The 13227-nt window shown below is 49.1% G+C and overlaps 4 protein-coding genes across 4 annotated transcripts; 3 read left to right on the forward strand and 1 right to left on the reverse strand.

Annotated features, from left to right (window-relative positions):
- Positions 1 to 11: 11 nt before the first annotated feature.
- Positions 12 to 1170, forward strand: J7337_011628 (uncharacterized protein; the record flags this gene model as incomplete). The annotated part of the gene is made up of 2 exons (XM_044829165.1): positions 12 to 165; positions 215 to 1170. 2 exons carry the CDS (start codon positions 12 to 14, stop codon positions 1168 to 1170), a joined length of 1110 nt encoding a protein of 369 aa, XP_044675840.1.
- A 436-nt stretch (positions 1171 to 1606) lies between these two features.
- J7337_011629 (uncharacterized protein) lies at positions 1607 to 7159 on the reverse strand (the record flags this gene model as incomplete). The annotated part of the gene is made up of 2 exons (XM_044829166.1): positions 1607 to 5839; positions 5891 to 7159. 2 exons carry the CDS (start codon positions 7157 to 7159, stop codon positions 1607 to 1609), a joined length of 5502 nt encoding a protein of 1833 aa, XP_044675841.1.
- A 998-nt stretch (positions 7160 to 8157) lies between these two features.
- Positions 8158 to 9723, forward strand: J7337_011630 (uncharacterized protein; the record flags this gene model as incomplete). Its single annotated transcript, XM_044829167.1, has 1 exon — positions 8158 to 9723. The coding sequence occupies one exon, from the start codon at positions 8158 to 8160 to the stop codon at positions 9721 to 9723; it is 1566 nt and encodes a 521-aa protein (XP_044675842.1).
- A 536-nt stretch (positions 9724 to 10259) lies between these two features.
- J7337_011631 (uncharacterized protein) lies at positions 10260 to 12783 on the forward strand (the record flags this gene model as incomplete). The annotated part of the gene is made up of 2 exons (XM_044829168.1): positions 10260 to 10946; positions 10996 to 12783. The coding sequence occupies 2 exons, from the start codon at positions 10260 to 10262 to the stop codon at positions 12781 to 12783; spliced, it is 2475 nt and encodes an 824-aa protein (XP_044675843.1).
- Positions 12784 to 13227: the final 444 nt, after the last annotated feature.

The raw sequence follows: 13227 nt of genomic DNA on the forward strand, positions 1-13227 counted from the left end.
ATAAAGAAAACATGTCTGAGCGAGTCGTGCCCCAGAATAGCGACAGCGCTCCTATCACTGGCCTGGCAGAATTACTGGCCCATCTCACTGAACTTCATGAGCCAGGAAATGAATCGGCACCTCTCAACAACAAGCTCTTTGACGATGTTGAGCTTCAACTCACACGTATATAACCATCCACAACTCAGATGTTCTCGGCGCTGACTTACTACAGCTTCAAACATCCCTATCATTCAGCCAACTCTGCTCCCTCCGCTCATGTCTCTCCTAAAGACCACTACTCAGGATCCTACAAGCCTCAGTGTCGTCTTCTCTCTGACCACCAAGCTTCTTTCTCCTTTCTCCTTCACACAGTGCCTATCACTCGGCGGTGCCGAATCTCTTGTTTCTGCTCTCCAATCACCGCTTCCTGGCGCAAACTTACTCGCTCTCAACATCATACAGAAGGCAGCCTCCAGTCCTGCAGAGGTTGATTCCCTGGCTTCGTTGCCCGAGGCCGTCGAGGAGCTCCTTCGGATATGGCTGAGCTCACCAGATGCAGATGTTGGTGGTCGATCTACCAGAGTGCTGGGCAGCCTGCTAGAGACTGATTGCGACATCATTCCTGACACAACCATGTCGAACGGCGTGAATGGTGCCAGCCCAGCAGAGACACAGCTCATCAAGCGCCGTATCCCTGGTCACGCCAGTCTCTGGCGTCTGGTCATATGGGATCGCCATTACCTCGAACTTATTGTCTCACTATGCCGACCTGCGATCATCAACCGCCAAGCAACCTTTGCGCAGGATCGCCTTCTTAGACTCATTCCCCGTCTTACTGCGCTTCATCCACGTGCCGTGACCATATCCCCATTCCCAGACCTGTTCCCTCTTCCCGAGTACGCCGATGAGTCCATCGGGCATGGACTACTTCAATGGGCAGCGCTGAGCATGGTGGACACAAGCGATGTGCTCATGCATCAAACTCTCATCGTTTTTTACGAATCATTTGTGAGCATCATGAGAATTGCAGGACACTCGACGGATAAGGATGCTATTGTGCGAAATATTGTCAAGGCGGCGACTTCACAAGATCAGGAACTGAAGCAGGCGTTGAGGACGCTTCCAGATCGGACCATACAGGAGGAGGCAGAACCATTAGCTAGATACATCAGTCGAATCCTCGACTAGGTGCAGTTTGATCTCGACGGAGCTTAGCAACAAAAGAAGAAAGAATATAGAAGTGAGGAGGGGCCAGTTGTTCTACCTAAGTACCGGAGACCAGCATATCAATATATTGATATCAAAACCTTTATCTCCTATTTGCAGGAGAGATTCTACAGTATACAATGAAATACATGCCTAAATTTAGGATGAGTTTGTCGAGCTATTCTAAGTTCTTAATACCCGCAATGAAATAATGACCAGCACTGATGGGATAGATATGAATACATACAGTATATTGTCACATCTCGATACAATTCATAATACAAATTCCCAGGCCGGCCTATCGCCGTATGGGGTAGCCTGGGGTATCTAGGACAACGTCATGAAAACCAACATTCTCTAATAATCCATCCAACGCCCTGCTTCTCCTCACCGTTAACAACCGTGGAGGACGGCCTTCCTAGAGCATTCTCCTTGCGTCGGCCTCTCGGTCGCCAACTGGTTCTGCCGTAAGTCTGCTGGCTTCGCTGTCTCGCCGTTGTCCCGCGTTTGTCATGCCCTCGATACCCAAGCCAACCTCTCCAACTCGTCGCAGGACCAGGAGGAGTGATGATCGCAAGTCTGCGGTAAGATCCTTGGTGAGAAGTTCAACCGCAAGGGGGTAGAAATCGGGGATGTGTTTCTTGAAAGCATCCTCAGGGAATGTGACAAAGCCTTCTAAAACATCGACGACAACGGGCCGCCATGCAACGATATTGCGATGCTGGCTCTCCTCTTCGAGGGTAGTGTATCCGTGAACAATATCCTTGCAAAGGGGTACTAACGCGTCCTCCACTGCAGGCCGGCTCTCCAGTCGCTCAGGCGCATTATCTGCAAACATACGGAACAGAATAGAGATGTAAGTGGCTGCTGAGCCACTCTCCTGCTTCAGAAGGTTGGGAGGCTGCTTCATGAAACCCTCACGCCAGAGTCGCATGCGCAATTCCTTATCCTCGTTGAAGCGGCGAGCAAATTGGAAAGACCTCTTAAGTAAAGTCATGAGTCGAAGAAGCTCTGCGGAGGGAATATGTGCGTAGACGGTGTCGTTGCTGAACAACTCGTTGACTGTCTCGATCATCAAGAGCTGCAACACACAACGAGAGATGATTCGGTTGAAGAATCGTCTTCGAGCCGCTGTAACCACTACAGGCTGTTGCTGAAGATTGGAAGATGGTTTAAACTCTTCAAGGGCGATATGGGGGGTGTCAGCCGTTGGTGTCTGGAGCTCATCTTCAGCTGACGGGGATGGAACACTGTGATCATCTTCCAACTCCTCTTTGCCGTTGATTTTGAGAGATGTCTCATCCATAGGCGTGGTTGCCGAGGCAGTTGACGAGAACTCGAGACCATTTGGTGGCGGCGATATGGAAGCCGTGTTGTTGATTGCAGTGGCAGTGAAGAGTTGGTACGCGGTAGTTCGCTCAAATAGCTCGACGAAAGCGCCAACAAGCTTATTCCAATGTTCGGGCTTGAACTTGGTCACATTCTTGAGGATTAGCTGTTGGAGGCAATTGCTTCCGATTCGCGAAATCGTGTCATTCTCCTGACAGATACAAAGCGCCAGAAGCTCCAGGAATCTGTCCAACATGTATTCCAGGGCATCGAAGTAATGTGTGAAGAGAGTGATCATGTTCCGCAGAGCCTGGATCATAGTGGTCGATAGCCATACTGACAATTCCTCGTGGTTAAGGACATTAGACATCTCTGGCCGAGACCTCAACACCATGAAAATCGGATAGAGTTGCTGACGCCATAGGATATCCCAGAACTCTGATGGGAAGGTGCCTCCATACTTGAGCAGAGTCTCAAAGAAATACTCCAAAGCATTTGATCGCACTTCCAAGTCTTCTCCGGTCATGAGAACGTCGTGGAAGGCGAAAAGAACAGGGAACCAGTAACCTTCCTCAACAGATGTGTTTGATCGAGATCGCTTTTCGGAATTCTGTATGGGTCCATCTGGAGGTGGGAGATTGCTGTATTTTTGCGACAATGGACATTCGGGTGTCTTGAGCATAGTAGGAATCAGAGATTTCAATAGTTCCAATGCTGCCAAGCTCTTCTTCTGAAACTTGAGGTTCTTGGAGAACTCCGTCAAGCATACAATGAGATCGGTGAAGGCGCCCTGGGAAATAACAACCCCAAACTTGGTCTTATACACCTGGTTGACGTTTTCGTAGGCCAAATTGACAATGCTCTCGTGAGGATCGCGAGCAGCAACTGTGAAAACACCAAACATGGTCCGCCAGCCTGATCGGATGTTATCTCCACGGGCCTGGATCATTTGTATCAGACATCTGAGAACCATGTCTTTGACGGTCACATTATGCGAGTTGGCAAGGACATGCTCAAAAGGTTTCAGGAAATCTTTCTGGAACTTGAAACCAGCCAGCTCTTCAATCTCCATGAATCTCATTGACAGCTGACGAAGAGAATCGAGAGCGAAGAACACAATGTTCATGTTATTGTGGCATCCAACACGATTGAAATGCTCACCAAAGACCTCCCAAATGTTGCTCCATTCGAATCTCACACGGTTCATGTTATAATAGCTGATTTCAACAATTTTTTGTAAGCTGTATGTACGAGGTGAGTCGTTGGAACCAGACACCTTGATCTCATCCCAACTGACTTCTGTCAAAGCTCTGGCAAAGTAAACCATGGACTCGCCAGTGAGAGTTGCTGTATTGGTGAAGATGCGGTCGACGCTGCGAATCACCTCATCTGACCGACTCTCCAGGGCAATCTCCGTGGAGAAGCCCTTGGATGCCGTTCCTGCTCTGGCCCGTGTCGTTTTCTTGGAGTTTGATGAAGAGCGAGAATCGGAGGTTTCTGACCTCTGTGGTGGCAAGAAACGAGCTTTGGACACATCAGGCACGGCACTCTCGTCGACTCCACCCGAGATGAGTTGGAGTCGATCAAGTTGACTGATGCACATCAAGATGTCCTTCCATGACTCACGAAGAACGTTGCCCTCAGTCTGTCCCAGCTCGAGAACGACCTTGAGTGCCTCAATATTCTTGGCCAACATTTCCTGTGGGTTGTTCAAGTTCGTTGTGTTTTTCAAGGCCGACATGAAAGCCTCTCTGGGTGTCGACAGATCAAAGAGGCAGGCAATTTGAGTGGCGAGTTTCATGCCCTCTAGGCACAGCTTGTTGACTTCAAGATTGTGAGACTTCTGGATCTGGCTTGAGAGTGTAGAGAAGATTGACATCCAGGTGACGTTAAACATGGGGCTGACATGCTTGAACGACGTTGCAAGTATGTACTTTGTGCCAGCTTTGCGACGTTGGCTCTTGAACAGATCCTTGAAGAGCTGCTCAGAACGCAGAGCTATTTCCTCGGATTGTTGCATATAGGCCTCACGCTGCAAATCACGGCCCACGTTAGAGAGAGCTTGGCCAAGACCAGCAGCGATACCGGTTGATGGGGCTGGGGTATTGCCAGCCGCTGCGGCAGCGTCACGTTCACTCTTCAGGACGATCTCGTTGGCGGCGATCTCGTCATAGATGCCGAGGAGATAGTCATCGGGTAAATCAGCATTGTCGTTAATACCGCGGTTGTTCTTGATAAACTCCTCCTTGCTCATGCGCTTGGCAATCTTGACGCTATGCAAATCAGTGTTGAGCAAAATGACCGAATAGGCCAGCACGTATGCAGTGTCTGCATTGGCAAAGGCATTTGGGTTTCCGAGAACGTAACGTTCCGCAAATTTCAGCATGAATCGATCGATCTTCTGAGCTTCACCAGGCAGGCGGAAGGATTGGAGGAATTGGCGCAAAGAATCAACAAATCTTCTCTTGGCAAACTCCATGGTATCGACAAATGCGTGCATGATGTCAATGTTCTTTTGGTCACCTTCACCCAAGTACTCGCCGATTTGGGCCTTGTCGAGCTTATCCTCCTTTATCAGAAACTCGGCAATATCCTTCGGGCTGTCGCTTGGGATGAAGCCATCGCGCAAAAGCATCTGGATACCCTTCTTCGGTTTGAAATTGAATTGGTTAATTCCCTTCATCAGCGCCGTCTTCCTTGCCTTTTCCTTCTCCAGTTGATCCGGGTCGTCCTCCAATATAGGGGTTGATGGTGGTAGAGGGGTTTCGACACGAGAGATACTGTCATTGATGCTTGGATCAATTGACGGTCGAAGATCGAGAGAAGCCTTAGGATCGTGGTTCTCAGAGCGTGGAGGCTCTGGATCACCTCGGATGGGTGCCGACCAGTTCACCATGGATCGTAAAGTCTCAACTAAAGCTTCGATAGATAAGCGCTTGATTGCATACTCTTTAGGATAGTCAGGTTCGGTTTCCTGATGAGGAGCAATATGAGCAACAGTCAGAGGGGGCGGGAGTGTTGCTTTGAGCTGCCACTCGCTCGCAGGCGTTGTCTTTAGTCGCATCTCTTCATAGACTTGTTCGTTGATTGTAGTGATAGTAAGCGGAGTGGTGGAGAACTTTGATAAGTCTTCGATGATAGTTTGGTAAATATTATCAACTGTCTGGTCACAGTCGTAATTAAGGTAAATTTCAACAAGCGCCTTGGGATCAGCGCATAATCTGTTCAGAATTGTAACAAACTGCAACTTTTGGGAAAGGGGCGCGGTCCTTCGCGCAAGCAGTGCCAGGTAGATTTCATTCAAAAATACCTCGATTTCTTTCTGTCATCTGTGTAAGTTATCTCATCTTTTATGCGCATGTGCCAATCTTACCTTGAAGTCGGCGCGCATATATTTGATCATCAGCCAGAAGATCTCGCTGCTAACATTGAATATGCGGTCCACGGAGCTGGCACCGTTGCGAGTTATACTTAGACAAAGATAGAACTTGATAGCCTGAAGAAAACTCGTTGGTTCGCCGCTTTTTGAATTCTTGATAGTACAAAATGGAGACGTGAAAACTGCAATGTTGTTGTTCAGAAGGGTGTGGATAAGGTGAAGAGAAATGAGTTTGGAGCGCATTGGCTGGCCACGGACGTCGTAAAGCTGGTCGGGTGGCAGAACCTTGGTTGACAGGTTGCAAAAGGAGCGAAAGACGAGGTAAGCATCACGGATGTAGACCTCATCCTCAGCGTCCAATACCTCACCATCTTCCGTATTTGAAGTCTCCTGGCCAACCTGGTCAGAGACCGGGGTACCTGTTTCCTTGCGCTCGGGTTGAAGTCTCGTTACCATGGTAGGACCGTCGCCCAGGTTCGAGTCGTCAAAGCTCTTGCGATGCTCAAGATCTTTCAATGTAAGCTTGGCGCCACTCTCGGGAGGTTCGGCCGATGCATTCATAGCTTCGGAGTGCTCAGCTGGGGATTCGTCGCGGTCGTTATGGTCATTGGCACCGTTGGGGGTGTCAGCCTGGTCGAACGTGGCATTGCTGGCTCCATGCTTGAGATGCTCCAGGTTCAGGCGAGCCTCCTTCATATGTAATCTCGTCTTGACTCGTTCAAAAACGGTACCGACCATCTGGGTCAAGGTTCCCTGAGCAACCTGCTGGTTGGCAGTGCTCCGCGACAACAAAAAGACATTGTACACTTGGCGGACGGCCTTGAGGAGGCCAGCGCCATGAACGACGATTTTATCATTGAGAACGGCGGCAAGCAAGGATTTGACAATCTGAAGCTGGATCTCAACAGCAGTCGTTTCGCCTTGGAAGCAATTACATATCGTATCAATCGCTCGCTCGATCAGGGGAGGGACAGGTTCGGCACCCTCTTCGGTTCCCTCGGGGGGGTTACTTGGCACGGAAAAGTACGAGTATGAGATGAGCTTGCCGATGCAATCGAGTGCGGTCGTAGTAAGCTGGACGTTTGTGGATCGTGAAGCTAGCTGCAGAGGAGCAAACACGATCTCGGGATCAGGAAGCTGGTCCTGTTCTTTGATGGCGTCAAGTGCTTTGGTAGTAGAGTCGGCCAGTTGCTTGTTGCGCTGAGCATCCTTGGACGAGGCAATGGCCTCAAGTGAGGACACTACAAATTTGAGGGAGCTCATGGGGGAGCGCAAAAGGAGCCAGTGGCCATTCGCTTAGGGTGCAGAGAGTCGAGAGGATCGAAGTCGAAGGAGAGGTTGTAAAGTTGATGTCGCTCCCAGGGCAATCAAAGAAAGGAGACGTGGGCGCTGCGGGAGAGAGGGAGCTAAAGTTCATGTGCCTCCAACGTAACCTCTAAAGTCTCGGCGCAGCCCAAAGATTGAGCTGTATGGCAAAGGTCAATTACGGCCGTGAGGTATACGGATTGGACAAAGGCCAACAAAAATGATGGGAGAAGAGAAAAATAGCCCGTGTCTTGGTGTTGTTGTCAGCTTCTGACCCTTCTCAAAGCTTTTACACTGTAACAAGGACAGTACCAGGGGTACGAAGTCAAAGTGGACAGCGTTTCCAGAGGCTCCGCTTCCCGAAAATGAGCTCTAACTACGGGACCCCTAGCCCAGGGAAGGCCTCGTAAGCTGCCCGCCAATTAGCGGCCAAGAATAGATGTAGTGTCTTCTCAAACAGGTACCAGTACAACTTTCTAAGTTATTTCAATAGCCACGTGTGGCTGAGTGAATGCCTAATCACCTCAGTGTCCTTGACCTGCAGAAAAAGATTCATAAAGACAGATGTAGAACTATTTTTGCTGTGTTGCCTAAGCTAGATCTATCAGAAGATATCGAGAGTGCTTATTTAATGAACAATCATAGAGCTTCTCTCACAAAAGTAATTCAATTAGAATTTTCATTTCCGTTTAAGGCACATGCCGACAGTCGACTACAGCTTATTCAAAGTCTGCGGGTATGTAAGCCAGCCTTTTATGAGAGACATTCCTTAATGAGCAAGAAATTCGACATCTAAGATGGGTGCCAAAAATAAGCATTCCAAAGACCTACCAAGTGGCTATCAAATTTGCTCAAGTCTAGCATAAGCTTACCTAAGCCTTTTTGTCACGCAGGTTCTCTTGCCTCTCCCTAGACCTAACTCTGAAAAGTCACCGTATAAGTTGCAAGTCAGCAAAATGGAACAGAAACTACTCGATTCGGCAAAAAGGCACTTGACTCTGCTCGACACTACCATATATGAAGTCAACCAGTTCATCCAAGCTCTACAAGCGAAATCTAGATCTACATCTGGTCTACCAACTTTCTTACGCACATTGGAACGGGAAAATGCAACATTATCCAACATTGTCACTGAACTATCAGTCTCAAGTACAAGTCTTGATGATTTGCATCTCACAAAACGAGAACAGAAGCTTGATTCGAGCGTCACTACAACGACGCAGGGTATCGCTCAGTGGAACCGTCTAAAGAAAAGCCATAGCTTCGTTGCTATAAATCAGTCCTTTCAAGGCTCGTCAAAAGATTTGCGAAAACAGGAGATCCAAAAACGACAGGTCTCGGGGCAGGAGAAACACAATCTGCACCGACTCCTAAAGGAACAAGCTCGTGTTGAGGTCGATGTTGTTCAAGAAGGACGACAATGGATTGCTGCTAAAGCCATCTCTCGCGATAGACTCGCTCGCCAGTTGAACGATTGCGGTTGGGGATGGGGTGACCATGAACTCGGTGATGAAGTCGACCGTGATGAGTGGGAGGATACCCCATTGGCAAAATACGTACAACGGCTGGTAAATGCTGCAAGAATGAATCGTCATGAATACAGATTCCCTCAAATACGTCTGGTTCTGACTGGTCTTAGTCGAGGTGAAAGGGAGCTTGACATAGTCCTTGATCAACTAGAACACATTGATCCACTCGTCAAAGTCATCATCGAGGATCAGGACAGCGACTTTGCCGCAGCATCGCCTCCTCCGCTTGACGAAGCTATTGACAATCTTGTTGGCAATGAGCTTGCATCACTCACATCCACCATCAACCTTGATCACACCATCCTCATCGATCTTATTTCTGACTTGACTCATCTCAGACTTGAGCCCCAACCGTGGCAGTCGCGTACGACGCGTGCCCAGATAGACGAAGAGAACGCTCATGAAGGGGGTCTCATGTCTCGTGTGTTATACCCTGTGTTAGCAGGCCGCAAGCTCGTATGTACCCGTGAAGCAGCGGATCATTTTCACGATGTACTACGAACTGTTGGCACCGAGACTGAGCGTGAGCGAGGGGGATTATTGGTACCATGGGGTGATGATATAAAACAACCGTCTTCGGACCTCACGCGGCAGCGTTTTCAGCAACTCACCATTTACCCCTTACCACCTGATATTCAGATACCTGTTTCTGTAATCGATGAAGCATGGGATATGCAAGCTATCGACTGTGGCATATCCGACGGACGCCTTCCTCGGGTCGCCCATGGCGTGGCTTTGAGTAGCGGCTTCAAGAGCTCTAAGCTGTCTATCTTCATGTATGGGTGGGCGGCTGGGCTGACTACTGTGACGAGCAACAAGGAAGTCCGAGGGCAAATCCGAACTTGGGTGGAGGCGCATCGCAAAAGTGATGAAGAAACTGGGCCTCAGATATTTCGATTGGAAGTGACGAGGAACCTATTGGCCAAAGCTGCAAAGCCCAGAGAGGGAAGGCAAGAGAAGGATGAGGCTGATGGTGATGATGATGAATCATGATGCGTGGACTATGCGTGTCCTACAGAATATCCAAAACGTAGACAGATAGACTAACATGTTAACTCGTACGAATACATATCCAAATCTTGATTGATAAGATAAGTCCGATGCCGTACTCCGTAGTCATTGCACTAAAGAGTTGACGTCTTAAATCCTCAATGTCCACGTATGTCCGAGCATTATATAGTAATCGGACCAACCCTCAACCGAATCTTACTCTGAGAGTCTAGAATCATTTAAGATTTACACTAATAATCAGCAGGAATCGCCTGCTTCTGCATCAGCAACTGCTGGGGGATATTTGCCATTTCCCTATAGGGTTAGCTTACATGACTGTCACTTATAGAATCTCGGTCTTTTGGCTCGGCCTTTTGCATCTCCACCGAATGATAATGCCCATATACCCAGCCATTGTATCACAGAAATATACTTCAAATTACAGCATTTCTCCAGACTATTCGCATTGTTCAATTTGCCGTGTCTCGCTGTTTTTCGTTTGTTCCTTGGCCGAGTTCTTTGAGCTCGATCCATCAAGTATGCCCGGCAATTCACCCCCAATCACACTCTCAACCCCCAGCTTCTTCTTTAATACTCCGCTGGATCTAAGTCAGGAGACCCTTACAGAAGCGACAGATCTGCAGGACACTTCCTTTGATCTGCCGGCCGAGACAGCAACTGCCGGTGGCGGAACCGTGTCTTCGGCCGCCAAAACGGAGAAGAAGCGGCGCCGGCCGGCCCTCTCGTGTGAGCAATGCCGGCGCCGCAAGATTCGATGTGATCGTAGTCTACCTTGTGTAAACTGCGTCAAATCTAAGATATCACCCTGTACTTATGCACCAACTCACATCCCAGCTTCACGTGTCAAGAAAGGCGCAGGCCATACTGGTGCTGCAGACTCAAACTCCCAAGTGCCGGCGAGGTCAGCCCCAGCCATTGGAACTACCCAGAGACAGTCTCCGTCAAACTCATCTGCGAGACAAAAATCTTCTAGCATCCCGAGCTCAACAGTAGGATCCAACTCAGAAGCTTCCACAGTTGATGCCCTGGCTGCGAGGGTCAAGGAGCTGGAGCAGAAGCTAGCCGAGTCTTGTTACATCACACAACCAGCAGAAGACAAGTTTATACAGCCTGATGACCAGGAAGCTGAGTCGGCTCCTATGAAAGGGACTGTCTCTAAAACGAGGTTCTTTGGTCAAAGTCACTGGATGAACGGCATTCATATGGTCAGTAGTCCATTTCACGTAACAGAAGCTTCCTAACCAGATCTTATAGTTTCCCGGTGTTTTTGATATGCTCAAAGAGGCAGAGACTCGCAGGAATCAACATCACGGTGGTTTTACCAGATGCAAAGCTCTGGGTCGTACCATCAAAGCAAATCGCTCCAAAGCTGTGTCGACTGACAAGTTGGGCGAAAACATACCTGAGCGTGGCCTTGCCGATCAGCTTGTCAATGCCTATTTTGACACCTTTGAGGGCGTGGTTCGGATTCTTCACCGTCCAACCTTCATGTCTGAGTATGAGCGCTACTGGCAGAATCCTAAAGCCTCCAGTCAGGTTTTCTTGATTCAGCTGCAGCTATGCATGGCCATCGGAGCGACTCTACACGATGATGTCTTCAGCTTGCGTGCGACTTCGATGCAGTGGGTCCATGAGGCCCAAATCTGGCTTGTGATACCCCCTGAAAAGAGCAGAATGACTATCGCTGGTATCCAGATCATGTGTATGCTGGTCATCGCTAAAGCGTGTTGTGCGGTTGGCCAAGACCTTACCTGGGTTTCGGCTGGGAGTCTCGTCAGACAGGCTATGTACATGGGATTACATCGGGACCCAAGGCATCTTGGTAACATGTCCGTTTACCGTTCCGAGATCCGTCGCCGCCTCTGGGCAACCATCCTCGAACTTAATCTACAATGCTCCTACGATGCTGGAGGCCCCCCTCTTCTCTCCTCGAAACACTACGATACACGTCCCCCAGCAAATTTGAACGACGATCAACTTACAGACGAGCCAGATTCAGATAGAAAGCCAACTGGGGATCCCGAAACACTGACTGATATGTCAGTCCAACTCGCGCTTCAAAAGTCTTTTGCTCTTCGCCTCATCATTATCAAGCACGTCAACGAATTTAGATCCAAGGAGTCCTACGCCGAGACACTCCGGCTGAACTCTGAACTCACAAAGGCATGCCGCACATTAACAGAGACACTTGCTGCTCTATCAGAGGCCCAGAGGCACCAGCCCCGAACAATCTTTACCCATTTCCACAGCTCTCTTGTTCAAATGCTCACATACCGTTGCTTCCTCTCTCTTCATCAGCCCATGGTCGCCCGCTCCGCCCTCGATCCAACATACTACTACTCTCGCAAAGTATCCCTCGACTCGTCTCTGAAGCTCGCGCAGATCACTGGCCTATCGACACCTCGCTACGGTACCTCTGCTCCTGGAGGCTCCTTGGACCCCGGAGTCAGCTTTCACCGCCTCATCACAAATGGAGCGGGCGTGTTCCGTGTGATCCCAACTCAAACGCTTTTCTCTGTTGCGCTCGAATTTATCAAGAAGTCAGAGGAGCAGAATGATAGCCTCGGCGGCGGCCCTGTCATGAACCTCTTTGAACTTCGCGCCGTTCTCCAAAGTGCGGAGACTTGGTTCGAGAGACGGATACGTGCTGGAGAGACAGGCGTAAAAGGCTATTGTTTCGTTGTTGCGTCTCTCGCCCTCGCAGAGGCCCTTGAAATGGGGCTACCGCAGGAAGATGTCGATCAAGTAGTCGTTGACACAGGAGCCAGTATGAGTATAAAAGCCTACGACTTGCTGAAAGAAGTCGCCGAGAGAGAAGGTTTATCGCTCGATGAGCCTGAAAACGAAGAGGCTATACACATTGATGTGCCAGCGATTGATAGCGATGTCATGCAGGGTATTATGGAAATGCCCTTTGATTGGATGGTGATGGGTGGTGACCTTGGTCTAGATGGAATGGGAGCGTTCAACTGGGCTCGTGGTGGCATGAGTATGCCTCAGCAGTTTGACTCCGTCGATCCATCAGTTGTGTCACAATTTTGAACCTGGCGTTGAGGGATCTGTAATGACTTGACGATGAAGGAAAATCTCACCCTATGTATTAATGTACTTGGGCACTTGACATTGCCCGCCTCTTCTCTACTGAACTTACTTGCTTGTCTTCTGAAAATCAAACATGCCCCAGGCCTCACCAATTTCCATGCGAATCCTAGCAAATCATTACAGCGTCTTGTCGACTGATACTTGATCTAAAGATGGCCCATCTCAGCAATTGCTTCGCACAGGCCGAGTTATTGATCGCATGAGGGGAGAATCGTATATTCAAATCTTGTCGTGATATATGCAGTGTAGGCACAGTGCAAATAGTCATATCCAGCGGTCGTAAAGCAGGCAATAGGAGGAAACATATAATGAGGGCATATGCAATAGATTCTTTGTCCAAAACACCCCCCAAGTTCGAAAAGATATAACATTATTAATCAATGG

The sequence above is a fragment of the Fusarium musae genome, chromosome 9, assembly GCF_019915245.1.
Source record: "Fusarium musae strain F31 chromosome 9, whole genome shotgun sequence".
Taxonomy (NCBI): domain Eukaryota; kingdom Fungi; phylum Ascomycota; class Sordariomycetes; order Hypocreales; family Nectriaceae; genus Fusarium; species Fusarium musae.